This window comes from Misgurnus anguillicaudatus, chromosome 10, assembly GCF_027580225.2.
Source record: "Misgurnus anguillicaudatus chromosome 10, ASM2758022v2, whole genome shotgun sequence".
Lineage (NCBI taxonomy): Eukaryota > Metazoa > Chordata > Actinopteri > Cypriniformes > Cobitidae > Misgurnus > Misgurnus anguillicaudatus.
The window spans coordinates 24022565-24040842 of NC_073346.2; the positions used below are offsets into that span (position 1 = coordinate 24022565).

Here is an 18278-nt window from a genome sequence, read left to right on the forward strand (position 1 = left end):
GTGTAAACTTCCGAAATTTACCAGGATGCAATCGCATTCTTTCCTTCATGCAGCTGATGCACGCGCCCGGTGTGTGTACGCGCGCACGAGCGAACGAGGGAGGAAGAGAGAGAGAGAGAGCTGCAGCATTGTGCTGATTTATATGCTTCTGATACTATTGTCATTTTCTTTCTAGTTTGTTTTACTAAACCGTGTCTCTGCTATTTTATACAGTACTCGACATGAACTCCAGGATTTTTTTCAACTTCTCAAAAAAATAGAGTAATGGTGACGGCCCTAAATCTAATGTAGAGATATATGCAGTATAGTCCACGCATTTAAAGTGTTTTTTAGCATGTAGATCTTGTCGGCTTTATCATTTTAAAAGTAGATCACCACACAAAAAAGTCCGGACACCCCTGCTGCTGTGTGCAATGAGAGTGAGGGCCGGGTGATACGAGGGGGAGTTCGGGACAAATTGTTCAACACAACCAATTTGATCACCCACTTAAAAAATAAGCATCCCGAAGCTTACAAAGAATAAGCTTACATATCAATCAGCTAATTGATGACATTTTGCACATGGGTAAAGGTGCCCATGTGTCAGTCATTTCTGGGAATAAATTACAAAAGTATTTTTTTTTTGGAAAATAGCTCTTTATTTGATTATCATTAAAATGTGTTTTTATACAGAGATATCGGCATCGGCAAATATCGGTATTGGCCATAACAGACAAGGGTCATATCGGTTATCGGCATCGGCCAAAATTTTCACATCGGTACATCACTATGCACAGTGAATAATTAACGCTGAAAAGGTGTGGTCTAGTTATTTTTTCAACTGACCTTATTGCATATGCATTTCTAGGAGTTTCCTTTCAGACGCAAAATTGATCAGAGGAGATTATTTAAATGATTCACGCAACCCAATTTACTAATTGCGTGTGTGATATTACTGGTATTTGCCCCAGTAACTGAAAAAAGCATGTCTTAAACAATTTTGCGCTTGAAATGGCAGCAATTGTTGTTGATAAGAGGAGGCATCACAGGGATTAGAGAGCGTGTGGTACAAGGCAGAGGAATTTTTCCACACGTAACAGTTTATTTGGAATGCCAGATATTATTTAAAAATATTGAGTGCCAAGCACCATTTTTATTTGCTGGAGGAAATAAAAGAGGAGTCACTATGAGAAGTCACACAATACACAAAGTGTTTCAAAACATCTTGTAAAGCTTCTTTTTTTGTCCTCTAGTTCTTTTCAGTGTACTATGGCTTCGTTAGCTGGGATTTCACACCTCGGATTTTCGGCTGCGCTCTCTGTGGCGCTGAACTGAAGTGCATGAGGCATACGTAGATCACCTTCACCTGAAGAGCATCAGCTTTGCTTATTTGCGACCCCAAACTAATTTGCGCTTCTCTTAGTAGATTGCGTTGGTTGTCATGGAAATCAGCTGTTGCGCCTGTGTTATTTCATTTGCGCCTTTTTAGTAAATAACCAGCATATATTTTCAATTAATTGTGGATGAGGTTGGGGGTTCTGTGATTAAAAACACATTGTGTCCCTAAAGAGGTTATTGAAATATTTTTCAGGTAAAACATTTTTTATTTATGCAAAAAGGTTAATATTGGCACACCATTGTTAATAAAATGTAGCAGCATTATTATAAAATAATAGTTAATAGCAGATAAAATCTGCTATCTAATAGTCATAAATATACTGCGTAAAACGAACATGCAGTTGTGGGGAAAAATTATTATGTAAATATATTAGGCTGACAATTGTGATCAGATCTTGATGGTTAAAATCACATCCTGCTCTACAATGCATTATTTAAAGTGGCTGGCTGTATCCAATATCATGTGGTGGTACAGATATTTATTGTTATAAATCTAGTCACTGCAGGAAAGATGGAGGCAAGAGTTCATTTTATAAGGGAAAAAGACCAGCTGCCTCGCAAACATCAGAAGAACAACTAACATTATGAATTTGTTATGTTATTAGCTGTAGTATGTGCATATGTGCGCATGGTATGCAGCATGGGTTCAATTAAAAAGATAAAACTTATGTGTGGGCATAAAATAGAGAGACCCAGACTTCCAGAAGCACTAATAACCATCTGCCTCTTTTTCCTCATCTTCAGATAATGGGTTCATTCCAGACACACTGCTTGAAGATGTTATGAAAGCTTTGGATCTCGTCTCGGAGCCAGACTAGTAAGTTGGTTTGCATTTGATGTTTTCAATTATAAGTCATTTATTTCCTGTGCTTGGATGCCTGTTGGTCAGTACAGCATTCCAGCCAGTCCTGCAAAAAAAACACATGGGATTAACAGGCCGTGTTTTAACCTGTTGTCTTAAAGTGTGCAAAAGTGTTTGCACTCTGGAGATGAAAGGTATTTTAACATCATGTTGTGTATTTCACCTCTAATGCATTTGCTTAGTAAATTACTATTTTGATTTACATTTGTGTACTTAATATGTTTATTATTGTTAGGAAAAGATTAATCGCATACAAAATAAAAGTGATGGCTAGATTTAAAGATGTGACATTTGCCTGTTAATGTTTGTCAAGAGATCATAAAGAACTTGTGTGTGTTTCAAACTTTGCTAAGCCACACAACTTAATTTTAATTAACCTGTTGTCATTGGGTCAGTCCCCTGTCTTATGCTAAGCTGGGAAAATAGATAAAGAATCCTTCTACTTCATCTAAGCCCAGTTTAAAGCCAAATCCAGTGCTCACCAGCATCCTTTTGACACCTTCACCTCATAAACGGCTTTACTCCCACTGAAGTCTGGGTGATTTCCAACCAGCTGCGTTCTTAAATCACCTTAATCCCAGACCAATTGACAGACAACTTGAGGCATTCAAAGGGTTCCTTTCACAAGCGTAAAGATGAAGATTGTGTTGTTTTTGTTTGCACATCACCATGTCTCGTCAAAAGCAGTATCATCATGTGACTGTGAAGTCTGACCATGGGTTCACACCAGCCGCGTTTGAGGCGTCAAATTCACGTCTACAGCGTCTAGTTTGCCGCTTGAACATTTTGAGTTTACGCCCCAATCAGACAGACAGCGACCAGCAGTAGCCAGCGACCAACAATAGCCAAGCGACGCGATCTCATTCATTTCAATGGAAACCTGCCGACTTCCGGCGACACGAGCGAAAGTGATCCTTGGCAACCATAGGGGCGTGTCCAGCGACGCAAGAAAGTTAAGAAAAGTTTAACTTTAGGCAAATGGTGAGCGAATTTCGGGAGCGACTACCAATGAGAACGAAGCAGTGGAGTTCACGTCATCCTTCTCTCGTCAGTTACTGGAGTGGACGGTACTTGTTTATGACGTCATGGGAGGGGTTTCTGCGACTCCGCTCGCTTCCTGTAATCACGTCCCTACTACAACAAGCACTTGATTGGTTAACGTGGTGTGTTTTTCCGCCAAAGTTTCAATTTTTCAACTCTCGCGTTTGCCGCGCCAATGCTCAATTCGTGTTATTCGAGCATCTAGACACGCAAATGAGGCGGAAACGCGGCTACCGCGCCGTGCTAAACGCCTCATAAGCACCACGAGACCTCCAGACACGCATCAATGCGTCTTCAGATTGACTTAACATTGAAATCACTCGTGCTTCACACTTCTACCGCGGTTGGTGTGAATGCAGCATGAGGCTTCCATTTGCCTCTTTTGCTTCTACATCATAGACTGTAAAAAATATATGTCCGTAGTGTCCATGACGTCACCCATTGGTTTGTAAAGAGCATTTTTGAAGCTTAAAGTAGGCGTTGCCTGCCATCGCCATCTTGGCCGCGTGTCATCGTGTATCACTCGCAGATAAACGAAAATGGGTAAAGAGGTGGGTGAAGCTGAAGTGGCTGGTTGCTCGACTCTAGTGACAGCAGTGGCTGTTTAACCGTCACTCAAGTGGCCACGCCCTTAATTATGCAGAACTTAAAAGCCACCTTTCCACTGCACACGACATACGGAAACGATTGTCGGAGTTCTCCCCCTAGTGGCAGTCGTAATTAAGTTTCAGTTTAATCGTTCATGGGAGAGAAGCTCATTCCAGCAAAAGAGGCTTCATTCCAATATTTACCATAATGGAATAAATAAATGAACGCAAAAGAATGAAACAATAAACAGCTCTGCATAATTTGAACGAACACTACCAATTTTTAACATGGAGACAAGATTAAAACGTATACATATTAAATTAATAATGTATGAATTATCAGTAATCAGTCTGGGTTTTTTTTAAGATTTAAATGTTACTGATGAAGTTAAACAAAAAGGATTAATCATTTTCACCTCACACACAGGTTTTGATTGAAATACACTGAAATACATTACTTCTGGTCGGCATATCACATACGGTGTAGTCGCACAAGTGAAAAAAAATTTAACGGATTCAACGCTCAAAATGGATCCGAAAATTATGCATCCGCAGATGGTCGGCACCTCACGCAGCCTCTCTGCGACTCTCCATAGGAAATAAATGACTTCTGGTTTATCACCCGTCGTTTGTCGTGTGCAGTGGAAAAGCGGCTTAAGGAATAATATAATTTAAAAGGATAGGTTACAAAAAAATTCACCCCCTCACTGTTGTTATAAAGGGCAAAATTAGCTATATAGACCAAAAACACTTTTTGTTCCAGGGTGTAAACATATTCTTTTTTTACTGTCAAATTTGGCATTTTAACATGGAGGTCTATGGGAATTGACTCCCTTTTGGAGCCTGCCTCTAGCGGCCAGTCGATGAATTGCAGTTTAAGTCGCTTCTGTATTGGCTTCATCATTGGGAGATTGGAAGGTTGCCCCTCGTTTTACATGCATCATAATCAGCAGTTTGTCAAATGGTTATTATTGTTGCAATTTTTGTGACATAAGAATAAGAAAATATTTATACTTCCCAGATGACTGAGTTTTGTGTGGGAGCTAGAAATGTTATCGGTCCTATTTTATTCCTTTTAAAGGCAAAGTCTTACGTTTTTGTGTGAGGTTGTCTAAAAATAGTAATACTCGGATTCCAATCGTAAGTCACTGTTAAATTTAGTTGTAACTGATTAGGGCACAGTACGACTTCATCCTCACGGATCAAACATGCCAGTAAGCCATACATAGAAAACATGACGTAACCACCATCTATTATGCTCTCTGTCTCGCTTGCGCTCTCTCTCTTTCCCTCAATTTCAGTTTTTTTCAATGATTGTGTCGCTTACAATATTGCCAAAGCATTATAACACAATAGTAACAACCATTAAGGTGGATTTAAACTGAGGTGCTGGGTGATGGATGGAGAACTACGCAAATGAAGTAAACACAAATAGAATCTATATAAATATACTTTGAAATAAAAATATTTGAAGTATACAAATTTACAGAGGCACATAAAAGGTAGAATAAGTACTAAACAAGTTCAGGGCTGTAGATTATTATATAAATGAATTTAGCAGCAGCTGATGGGTGTCTGTCTTCCCCTAGTAACATCTTTATTTGATCTTATACTGAGCTGTGAAACTCAAAGTTTTTTTTCTTTGACTCTTTCTCTCTCACAGTGTTAATCTGATGAAGAGCAAGTTGGATCCAGAGGGGTTGGGTATCATTCTGTTGGGGCAGTTTCTGCTGGAGTTCTTCCCGGATCAGGTACAGTAATGTGTATCATGTCTGTCATGGCTAATGTCCAAACACAAGTACAATAGATTAGAAACACAACGTTTCTTTCGTCACGTTGGTCTCTGTTGTACTCAGTATCAGTGCTTCCTGTTTCTGTGTCTGGAAGATCACAGTCACTTTTGGATGGCCAACCCTTACCATTTTTGAGATTCCATCTTTGGTTAGGACGTTGCCAATGTAGGCAGTCGGCACTAAGATGGATCACTCGGATTTGGAATAGAACTTAAATCCTACCCCATGAATCTTGTTCTTGCTCTCAAGCCCTTTTGCTGCTTCTTACTGTTTTTTATTGTTCAAATAAACCTGCAGTCCGCCTCGGATTAGATATACGCACACGCAGCTCCTCTGAGAGGGGGCGGGAGAAGCTGAGAGTTATAGTTGGCATGGACGTGCAGCCTGACTGATCTGTGTTAAATAGATTTGGGCTTTAGGGACACATACAAAAAAGGCCTCAATTTACCATCAAATCAAATACTCTAACCCTATTTCGGGCTCATTCAAACACATGCACACTCTCGGCTTGCTGTTGTTTCTTTGGCAGTATTGCAGGCTTGTGGTATGGGGCTAGACAGAGGTATTTGGCTCCTGTCGAAAGTGTATGTTTGGGTTTTGCTGCTGGTTCTAGTTGGTTTGTGAAGTTTTGGCACCGTCTTGCAATCAGAACATTCGAGCTGCCGATTGTGATTGTTTTGGACTTAAAGCATTATGTTTCAGATCGCTGTCGGTCTTGCATTTGTCATTACATCTAAAATCATTTTGCTAGACCGAGGTTTCTGTTTTTTTGGACTGAGCTTATTAAGTGTGTTGTGATTTGTTAGAGCTGGAATGAGATGTTTTGGCTGCGTCTTAAGTTGGTTTCGGAAAACTCTTTTTCTGGCGTCCTATAGGCGGAGTCAGATCTAGGTTGTATGTGTCACTTTGAATAAGCACATTTTGAGCTGTTTGCTGATGTTACCCAGACCTAATGGCTTGCATACACGCACAATGTTTTAAAGTGTACATGTCCGTGCTAACACTTGTCATCTTGTTGTTCCAGGATTCCGTGATCCCAGACTCGTTTCCCGTGTATCATTATAACGGCCTGAAGCAGTCCAACCATAATGAGAAGGTAAGACACACCCACAGTTGTTCTGTAATACCCACGCATGCATGCGCACTTTCATGCCTGTCGACATGAAAGACCCAGTGGGTTGGTATTAGGGCTGCATGATAAATCGCATGCGATTGTCATGCGCATCCTGTCTGATCCCCTGAATGTTGATCTGAGTTTGATTACTGATGTATGTGTGTCATTCCACATATATCAGATGGATCACATCAGGCTCACGCCACTAAGATTCCTTATGTAATGCAGTTCACACTGAAAACCCTAATAAGTTTAATTAATTCATTTGCGTAAACCCGTTCCCTCAATTTAATTAAGTAGTTGGTCTTAAAATTACTAACCAACCCTGCTATAATTGCTTCTATTGTTTACCTCACTTGTAAGTCGCTTTGGACAAAAGCGTCTGCTAAATTACTAAATGTAAATGTTATATATTTAGGTTAACTTAACTTGATGGCCACATAGACTGAACATAAATAATTAAGTTCAACAAACTTGGAGTTTGTACAGTGCACTTAAAGAAATACTCAATTTTCTTTAAAAAAAAAAAAATCCAGATATTTACTCACCCCCATGTCATCCAAAATGTTGATGTCTTTCTTTGTTCAGTCGAGAAGAAATTATATTTTTTGAGGAAAACATTCCAGAATTTTTCTTATTTTATAATAGACTTTATTGGATACCAATACTTTACAGTTTCAATGCAGTTTAAAATTGCAGTTTAAAATTGTCAGTGCCGTTTCAGAGGGCTCTGTACTATCCCAAACGAGACATAAGGGTCTTATCTAGCAAAACGATTGTACTTTTAGACCACAACTTCTCATCTTCCACCAGCCGTGTGACGCGCCTTCGCGACCTCGCCTAATTGCATAAGCACTTCAAAATTAGGGCTGTCACGGTTATGAAATTTGGCTGACGGTTAATAGGCTTTATGCCCAGCTGCACTACTTCCTGAACTTCAGCCAGCTCCTTGTTTCCTGTCTGCCATTATTAGACAAACTGATTATTGTTGTTGTGACTACTGAGTTCAGGCACACCTAGATTAATCAGACACACCTGGATTGATCAGTTTGGCCGGTGGTGGCGGGCGGGAAGCGGGGAGCTGGCTGGAGTTCGGGAAGTGGTGCAGCTGGGCATAAAGCCTATTGTCCAATAAATTGTGACGATTATGCCTGTTTTAGAACTTTGACAATTATGACGATTTTGACATTTAATTCTCATACATTTTTTTTGTTTGTTTATGAAATAATTTTCACACATTGTTGTGATTATTTACATTAAATATTTTGCTATGTTTACCTGGCAGTTAATATTAATACACATAACATATATATATATATATATATATAAGTAATCTGATAATTTTTTTCATTTACACAGGCTGCAGCTCCCCCTTGTGTTTTTTAGAGAGATGTGCAATCATTGCGGTGATCTGAAATCATAGCGATGAGATCAAACAATTGCGATGAGACGATTATTTAATCATTGTGATAGACCTAGTTAAAATGCGAAACTACCAACCCGGTGTTTATCAGTGTGGAGAAGAGCACCGTTCCGACGTTGTTGTATGTGGAAGGATACTAGTTGTCAGTTTATTGTTTAAAATGGTCCGCAAATGTGAGTTTCATATATGTAACGTGTGACCTTTCGATGTGCTAATGCAATAACGTGAGGTTTTAAGAAAATGGAGTAATCCTTTAAACAGTTAAGTTCACTTGCTGTTCACAAAGACTAAAATTAAATTGCCATGCTGCCTTTTTGGCCAGGACTAACTGTTAGAAGAGATTTATATCTCAATGGGACTATTCCTGGTAAAGTAAAAATAAATAAATAATATAAATGTAACTTTGTATACCTATTTGTATAAGGTATAATGAAAGGAATTCAGGAATGACTCTGTCAATCAATCAATCGGTCTAATTTACTAAGCATGCGTACGCAGACATTTGTGCGTGAGATGTGCGTACGGATGTTTTCACGAACAAATCGTGATTCAACGAAAACTTAAGTATCAAAATGTCTTTTAAATGTACGCAAAAATTCAAGAAAACCTAAAACCACTCGCAATAATCATATATGCTATAGTCAAGTACCAGTCTATAATTATAATGTGTATAATAATGTTGATATATAAAATTTACATGATTATATTTTATGTAAGGGATAATGTAGAGGCAGCCGGTAGTTATTGGGAAATAAGCCCCGACAGTGTGATCAGGAACCGACGCGAAGCGGCATTTATTGGCATATTTGTTTTAAATTAACATTTTTATCCTTCCGCGAAACTTTGCAAAGATGCATAAAATGATCGTAATACCTTATTAAGATCCTCTGCTTCATACTTGTCTGTCTCCATTTTTTCTCTTTTAGCCAGTCTTTGAGAAGTTTTAATGCCCATTCTGTATTTTTTTGTGTGTTGGCTTCGTAGCTGTCATGCTCTATTTTGTCAAGTTCAGTCTCAGTAAGCTGTCTGTGTCTTGTCGTGGTTGTCCAGTGTTTGTCACAAGATGGCGCCAAACAGTAATCTTTATTGATCTTTATTGGCGCGGAGCCATTTTACTCGTACAAGTAGTACCGGCTATGCGTTATTACTTTGGAGCGGTTATTATTTGAAATGAACGAACCTGCAAATGTCTCAACTGACCAATCAGAATCAAGCATTCCAGAGAGCCGTGTAATAAATTAGAATATTATTATACATGATCTATATTATTATTATTAATAATAATATGGCTTCCTCCAGCTACAGCAAAACCTCCCAAATAAAAAATGCAAAGCAAAACGGAACTTTACTGATAATAAATATGATCATGGATTTCTTTTTGAGCTCTTTTGCTTCTATGACAAACTGCTCTAAAATTTTCTGTGAACCAGCGCTGCGCCGTGGAAAACCCTTATATGGAGCTGGTTATGGCGTGTTTTATGCAAATTACCAACCTTGTGCACACTCACGTAGAACACTCCAAATTCACTAACGTAAGAACAAACTCATGTGCGTACGCACGTGTTGTGAATTAGGCAAAACGTTTTCGTTAGAAGTTCAAGTGTGTATAAATACGAAAAACGTACGCAATTATTAGCTAATGAGACCCATTGAACTTAAGTTGCAGAAGCACACAACAAACTGCGTTGTTCACATGTGTCTTCATTATAATGGAGAGAAGTATTGAGTTAAACTTGGTGCATGCATACCAAAGCAAACACTGTAGTTTTTGTGAAGTCACCATTGAGCTGATCAATTTAAAGCAAAAATAATGCTACAAAGGGTGTAAAACTCTAAGACATTTTTTAAACAACTGTTTATATGTCCCATCAGTTTTTATTCTTTGACCAAATTTAAATAAGTACAAATCTTCAGGTGCAAGGGCTTATATGGGTATTCCTCACAGCAAGTTAAATGTACTAAGATTGTTAAGTTATGGATAAAAAATGCAAAATTTTAAATAACATAAGGGCCTTCAGTGCAGGCTTTTTAGTTCATACAAAAATAAGCTTTTTAAAACCTTTATAATTATACATTGGCAAGATCATCAGAAAAGTCCTTTGTTCACTTTTACCAGTTTCTTTATGCTTTTTGCCTTTTTTCACATTTTAAGCACATTTCAAGGTTCACTGATTCCCCAGCTGTTTAAACAGTAACAATTTTAATGGTAAATTATAAAAAAATTGTTTTCATCTTAGTTTAGTACTACCATTAAATCACCTGAAACAAATACTTGCTATATACCATGTCATCCTTCTCCAGACCACTCAGTTATAGTCTCACACTGATGTCTGCCCAGGTGCTTTTTCTCATCCCATGTACTGCCACTGTACTTAAGTGCTTTTTCTGACCATACACATCACCATAAAGAGCACTAATGATATTCACACATGCCATCCTTAAAGTGTCACCCCCTGACTCCCTCATGCATTCATTTATCACCATGCATGTTATCCTACACTTCTAAACGTGTGTGGGGGGAAGAAAGAGCGAGATTGAATGATTGACAACCCGTTGGGGATAATGGGTAGGGTAGGATCTGCCATCAGACCCCTGAGGACACACAGGTTACTCTTCATCAGCCTGGCAAACGCATTAGCAACAGCAGTAAAGTGTGCAGCCTTTGTTGTGGAGGCTTCCTCTGTGCCACTAGTATATTCACAGGGGCCCTTTCTTCAGGAACCAAACACCCTGCAAAATCCTGCAAAATGTAAAGAGCTCTTCTGGCTCTTGTAGTCAAAGTCCAGGTCTCCTGTCTGCTCAAGTCATACAGTTATCCAAAGGGAGCTGCTCTCATTCTGTCATCTGACAGCAGGTCTGCTTCATGTCACTTATGAGTTTTGGACAGCTGTCCCGCTGCACTCAAAGTGATTTTATAATGATTTTATGTTTCAAATTTTGAGCAGTTTAAAAAAATGTCTACTATAATTTATTAAGGTTACTGTTGTGTGTACTGCTGGGTGTATTTCAGTATACTGTGGTATGATACGGTGATCGCTAGGCTTGCATGAAATTTGCACACATGCATTTGTTTTTGTTTTTTTAGTTAAGCCCTGACTATATAATGTAGTGATGTTGGTGTAGATAGAAGTACTATTTGTGTCTGCCACCAGAGGGAGTGCTGTAGAGCTTGGGCTTCACATGGTTGGGTTGCATAAGGTGATGGTAATAAGTAAAGGTGCCTTTTGAATCGGCATCTTGATTGCTTAATAATAGAGTGTGTAAGGATGTCTCCATGGCTTGATGATTATAGACAGCACAGTTTAAGTCCTAAATTTAAGGGTCATCAGGGGTCATTGAACCAATCATCACATTTGATGCTGGCCCCATTTAACAACCTTCAACGCAAGATATAATTGCTTGCATACCGCAGCATCGTTCTTCAACCATGCATTTCAATAAATGCAATCACACACATTCACAATAGTTTCCATGCAACACTAAACACGCTTTCACTTGGGGTACATGTTCAACATGACACTTTGTCAATGGCAGATTCCTCCCTGGCAATAAGAGGCCCTCCATATGGAACCCATTGACAATCTCATGTCTGATGATGTCATAGCAGGGGCCAGGTCTTTAATGAGATGCATACAGACTGGCATTTCCCATAAAAACGGGGTCTGCTTTCCCTATGGTTAGATTTAGAAGGTCAGGTAGTGTCTTAAGGGATGCATGTGCATGGTGAATTTTCAACATAATTGTTATGGTGTGGCCTCTTGTATTTTTCTCTGCAAGGTGAGTTACGTTGAGGGTACCGCGCTGGTCATGGGATTTGAGGATCCTATGGTACGTACAGACGACACCCCTGTCAAGCGCTGTCTACAAACCAAGTGGCCCTACATCGAGCTCCTGTGGACCACAGAGAGGTCGCCCTCCCTCAATTAACTTTTAACCTTGTCTCGCCTGTCAGCTACTTGAGGAATGCTGAACCTTCATAGGACTTCTCAATCTCTGCACTACATTTAGTAGGCCAATATAGGGCCTGAAGGTAAACTGAGAGACGATGCTCTTTGCCTGGTGTTACAAAGGCTTTAACAGTACACATCTCAATTGGCTTGTACATTTGATTTGGGCTAATTTTGTGTTTACAGCCCTGAAGTTGAACATTATTATTATTTTGTAAATTATGTAATTTTCTTTTGCCATCTGTTACTAAATGTATACCAAATGTTTTTTTGTTTGTTTTGCTTTTGCAGGTGTTCATTTTTTTGTGTCAACATTATTTTGTTTACTGCTTTGAAAAGATAAATCTTTAAACTACAACACTGACTGTGATGATATCTGTAATTTATAGAATTGTTAATATATAATTTTTTAGATTGACACTGCAGTGTTAGTTTGCAATTTTTTAAGGGATAATTTGACCAAAGCCTCTGGTTGAAGATTAAGTATTTGTATATGTTAAATGGTCGGATGGGTGGTTGTCAGGTTCTACAACACTGTCCTGGCCCAAAGAGAAAGTCTTTTTAAATAGGTTTACAAAAGAAATGCATGCCAACCCCATGCTGGGCACCAAATGATGGCGAGAGAGAGGACTGGAGATGGTAAGGGAAGAACGATTTAAGTATTTAAACGTTGAAGTAACAACCCTCCAGGAGGGATTCTGGTATGACACTATGATTCTCTGCATGAGAGAGAACAATATACACAGAGACAAGCATTCACCCTTTATTTATTATGATCCTGATGGTTCACCTAAATAAACACCTTATGTTGTTCACATTTGGACTGTGCTGTTTTTTCATTGTAAAATCGAATTAACCTAAATATTTCTTGCTGTTCTTTCAATGTCTAAACAGGATGGTTCACCCAAAAATGGAAATTCTGTTATTTATTCACCCTCATGTTGTTCTAAACCTGTATGAATTTCTTTACTTTAGACAAATGATTTCATATCAACATATACAGTATTTTTATGTTACTTTAACTTAACATATTTAAACAATTTCAACTTGTTTTATGTTCAACCAAAACTTTGTTGAATTGGCTTGTATAATTAAAGGTATTATACTTTTATATTTTCTTTTTCCGGGTGGATCATCAAGACTATTGGTTATCCTAGTTGTCAATCATTCTGGTGATATGTTTACTTAATGCTGCGTTCAGACCAGCCGCGGTAGAGCCGTCAAGCGCGAGTGATTGCAATCTTAAGTCAATGTAAACACGCTTTGACGCGCGTCTGGAAGTTTCGCAGTGAGTTGAAAAATTTGAACTTTGCCAGAAAAACGCACCACGTTAACCAATCAGGAGCTTGCTCTAGTAGTGACATGATTACAGGAACCGAGTCGCAGAAGCCCCTCCCATGATGTGAATTTCCGCGTGAATGTCTCGATGACTAGAATTTCACGTGCGTATGAAGGGAGTAAACTCAAAATGTTCAAGCAGCAAACTAGACGCTGTAGACGCAAATTTGACGCCTCAAACGCGGCTGTGTGAACCCATGGTTACCAGCCGCGTTTGAGGCGTCTACCGCGTCTAGTTTGCCGCTTGAACATTTTGAGTTTACTCAAAGTTATACACGGTAACCATGGGTTCACACCAGCCGCGTTTGAGGCGTCAAATTTGCATCTACCGCGTCTAGGTTGCCGCTTGAACATTTTGAGTTTACTCGCTTCACTCGCACGTTAAATTCTAGTCATCAAGACAGAAATTCACGTCATGGGAGGGGCTTCTGCGACTCTGCTCGCTTCCTGTTATCACGTCACTACTAGAGCAAGCTCCTGATAATGCGGCAATTTTTTTAACTTGCGCGTTTCCCGCGGCGACGCTCAATTACCGCCATTCGTGCAAGCTAGACACGCTAATGAGGCGGAATCGCATCTACCGTGCTGCGCAAAATGCCTCATTCGCGCTGCGAGTCCCCCAGACGCGCGTCAATGCGTCTTCGCATTGCCTTGACATTGAGATCACTTGCGCTTCGCGCCTCTACTGCGGCTGGTGTGAATGCAGCATAAGGCTGCGTCCTCGTGCTGGTTTAGCTGGTACTGATGCTGGTTTAGCTGCTGTTCATTAGCAAACCAGCACCAAAACACAACATATGCTGGTCTTGCTGGTATGCTGTTTTTTTTAGGCAGGGCATTTTTTACAGTGTTGAACATCAAAGAACATATTTTGATAAATGATGGTAAGCACACAGTTGATGGTACCCACTGACTTCTAGAGTATTTTTTTCCTACTATGGGGTACCAACAACTATCTTATTTATCAAAATATCTTGTTTGGTGTTCAACAGAATAAAGAAACTCGGGTGAGAAGACAATCTTCATCAGTATTGATTTGACCGGTAACCAAAGTGAATAATTTGTCCTGGGACTTTGGCATCAGAAAGAAAATTCACAGGAAGTGATAGTTAAGGCTCATTTGATCCTCTGGGTCATAGATTAAGCTGCTCTGGTTTCCTCTGTAAAGTCAGACCGATGGATAATTAAAAACGTTTCCACTAAGGGTGCATGTGACACATGGAACAGATCTTTCAAGTGACTAAACTTTACATTATTACTGAAAGAAATGAAAGCGACATTTGGTGAAACCAAGCTTTTCATTAAGCACTCAATGAAACAACTTGGCACCACATCAGACAAGTAATATTCAATGAAACAGAAAATAAATTCAAAACAAGATACAGACTGATTTTATTACTGAAATCTTAACTGTTAAGGTCTAAATTTTTGCTTTTAGATATCGTTAACTGCCTCAGCTGGGAGATATCAGATGTTTGTTGTGTCATCGTCATAAACAAACTTTGAGGACACTGTAGTCATTGCCTTGCCTTGTTTTATGTAAACATTGTAAAGTCCTCTGGCACGCTGTCAGATATCCTGTTACGTACGGCTCGCCGTGCCGTAATACATCACTTCAGTCGATCTGAGACTGCGGTGTTAATATTATAATGACTTATTATTAACATGAATTCATGTTTGACAGCTGTTTTTATTCTCAGTCAGGTGAGATAAAAATGACAGCAATATGATCGTCTGTCTGGAATATAAATAGAGGATTTTATTTGTCGCAGCTTGAGTTTATCAGTTCTTGGCAGCACGCAAAAGTTGAGGTAATCTTTATTAATGAAGAGAAGAAAATGTGGAGGAGAGTTTATTTTGGTATGGGTCATTTCAAACATAGCTAAAATAGAAATACGGCTCAATTATCAGGAGAGGAATGCTGTTACCACTCACAATGCTTAGAAAAAGTTGTCCCTATTAACCTAAATGACTTTGAAGGACTTTAGGGGCAGAAAACAAAGTAAATGTGCATGAGGCAGAAGCACTCTGTGAAACATTGGTCTGAATTAGAGAATATAGAAAAAAGCACATTGTTAGTTTGCCAGAAAGTATGATAGTAATACAGAAAGAGAGCAACCAAACTCTGTGGTTTGGTTTGAGAGATAAAGCTTGTCATCAAAATGTAAAATTTGTATTTGTACAAATTTATTGTTATCAATTTAATGATCAGCTTATCTTTTGTGAGGTCTAGTGCTGGTATTATGTTGAGTAGCTTTACATCTGCATTTGCTTGCTTTTGATTGCTTAATCTTCATTTACTTAAATGTGAATGAATGAAGAACCAGCATCTTCAAATTTCTTGACTGAAAGTCATATGTGTGTTATTTTATGATTGTTAAAGTGTAACTGTATTATTGCTGAACATGTACAATTTGTCTACTGTACATATATTCATGTGTGTGTCTGGTTTTAAAATTACATTGTTTTTGCTTGGTGTGATAAAATATCCCTGTCTGGTTCTTCACCTCCCATAGCCTAGAGAGGGGAATTTGGGGAATGTTTCCAAGATCTCTCATTCCTATCGGTATGAAAGAGCAATATACAAATCATACCTAATCTGTTATTTTACTATAGTTGCGCTTGTTCGTCTGTTATATGTACTCATTTTATTTACAAGAGAACTTTACCCATCTCAAATTTTGAGATGTGAAGCGGGTAAAGGCTTAGTGTGTGCTTTATTGGACCAATGGCAGCAAGGTAAAGCATAGAGGTTTTTTGTGTGTATTGTGCTTTGTAGAATCTATCATCCTTGAGGTTTTGTGTTGTCCAGATGTCCATATATTATAGTAGTCGACAATCTTCACCTGATGAAAACTCTCCCATCCCAAGTTCTACAGAGACTACAAGGTGAATGTGCAGTGCTTTAATTGTTTTCATATTTCATCTGTTTTGTGTAAAGAGTGAGCCAAAAACACTTCAAATTTGATCTGCAGTAAGCTAAATAAGGAAATCTCTTGAGGAATAGAGATAACAGCATTACTATTTAATAGCATGAGGTTATTGTATCAGAATGTTGATTTTGTACCATGACAGCAATTATATTCAAATCAAATTATTTTACATAATAATTGTTCATGTTTATTGTTAATTAATACAATGTAATTGTGAAGACACTTGTGGGATTGTTTTAAGACCTTTTATAAAGTGTAACTGAGGGCCCTTTATAGCGTGCGTTTCTCCACACATTTTAAATGGGAAAGCCCTAACAAACATCTGACTGGAAAGCAGCCAGAGATAAAACATTGTAGCATAGAGGGCAACAGTTTCATACACTTTATATATGTGACGGTTGCTCAGCTTATGCATGCCTCTTAGGGCTAGTCAACATACATTGCTAACTTTGACTGGTTGTCAATGAAGATTCTTTATGCTGTCCCCATAATGATCTAGTTATTATGGCATCATTTTCATGTGCACATTTGGATACCACATTTTACACTGTTAAGCCAAAATAAGCTACTGTGTCATCATCTTGTTACCACATGGTGCCCTCCATTACAAAAAAGTAAAAAAAATTTCCTTTCCTTTTCTAAAGCATGATGAGATGTAAGCATACTTGTTGTAAATATGTGTACAACTTTTGTTGAGTTGACTTTGTTAAGCTCAATCATTCATTAATATTTCAAATTTTTTCGTATTTAAGTAGGCTACGGAGTAATATTAATTCAGAACATGTAGGCCGCCTTATGATGCAAAATCTACTTTTACAAGGTGTTTGGACATAATGTGTATTGGCAGTGTGTGAACACAACCACACTGTGCTGCCTTATAATTTTTTGTTAAATTATTTTAAAAAAAATGTGTTACTCTGTCATGTCAACAGAGATGAGTTGTCACAACTTATAAAATATAGTTGAGAAAAGTCAACTTAATTTTATAAGTTATAACAACTCATCTCTAGTCAAGATAAATAGTAGTAAGTTGAAATTACTTGTAAATCCAAGTTGATTCAACAAAAATTTTTAAAGCTCTCGTTCTGTCTGTGATTTTGAAGCTTTGATTGTGTTTATAGTGGGCAATATAACATGTGTTCATGTTTCACGTGTAAAAAAAACACGGAATTTTTAACACAATTTACTTATCTGTATAGCGCTGTTTTCACTGTCCTCAAAACAGGCTGATGTCTTCCTTGTTATGTCAAGTCCCTCCTTCAGAAATACGTATCAAGTTCTGATTCTGTAGTTTGTTTAGTGTGTTGTGATTCGATAGCAGCTTAGCTTAGCAGAGCCGTTTGAGCCAAAGCTGGTGACTGACGTATTCATGTGGGCGGGGTTTAGTCAACGAACTGTTTTACTGACGTCATTAAAGCAGGAATTAGAGGGCTGTATTCCAAACTGACCATTCGTTGTAAGAGGAATTCTATTGAAGAAAATATATTGCCTGGCAGTGGACTTTGAGCTTTATCATTTTACAGGTATTAATTATGCTATTATAGCAACATTACACACTAACTAGGGTTTAAAAAATGGTATCAGGAAGAACGTGACCTTTAGTACGGCAAAGTATTTTTTACAGTGCACCCTACAATGAAAAAAATCCACCCGCTCCTTGTTTTTTAATCCCCATTAAATCCAAAACAGTCTGTTTAGGCTGTAATCGTGCAAATGCACGTTTTCTCAATGAATGAATTTGAATGAATTGCGGCGAAATCCTGGCACATCCAACAGCCAGAGGGCGCTCTCGTGCAGAACTCGATTTGTGCTACAGAAGAAGTACCATTACGCTATTCAAGGAAATGTCTATAAGAATATTTATAT

The 18278-nt window shown here is 38.5% G+C and overlaps 1 protein-coding gene across 2 annotated transcripts in view; it reads left to right on the top strand.

Moving 5' to 3' along the window:
• The window catches only part of mindy3 (MINDY lysine 48 deubiquitinase 3), a 47676-nt gene extending 34715 nt beyond the window's left edge, over positions 1 to 12961 (top strand). For both annotated transcript variants that reach the window (XM_055210167.2, XM_055210165.2), the window contains 4 exons: positions 2122 to 2194; positions 5531 to 5618; positions 6685 to 6756; positions 11975 to 12961. In XM_055210167.2, the coding sequence (XP_055066142.1) occupies positions 2122 to 2194; positions 5531 to 5618; positions 6685 to 6756; positions 11975 to 12124 (383 nt within the window). In that variant the 3' untranslated portion in view covers positions 12125 to 12961. The remainder of the gene's footprint in view (positions 1 to 2121; positions 2195 to 5530; positions 5619 to 6684; positions 6757 to 11974) is intronic.
• Positions 12962 to 18278: the final 5317 nt, after the last annotated feature.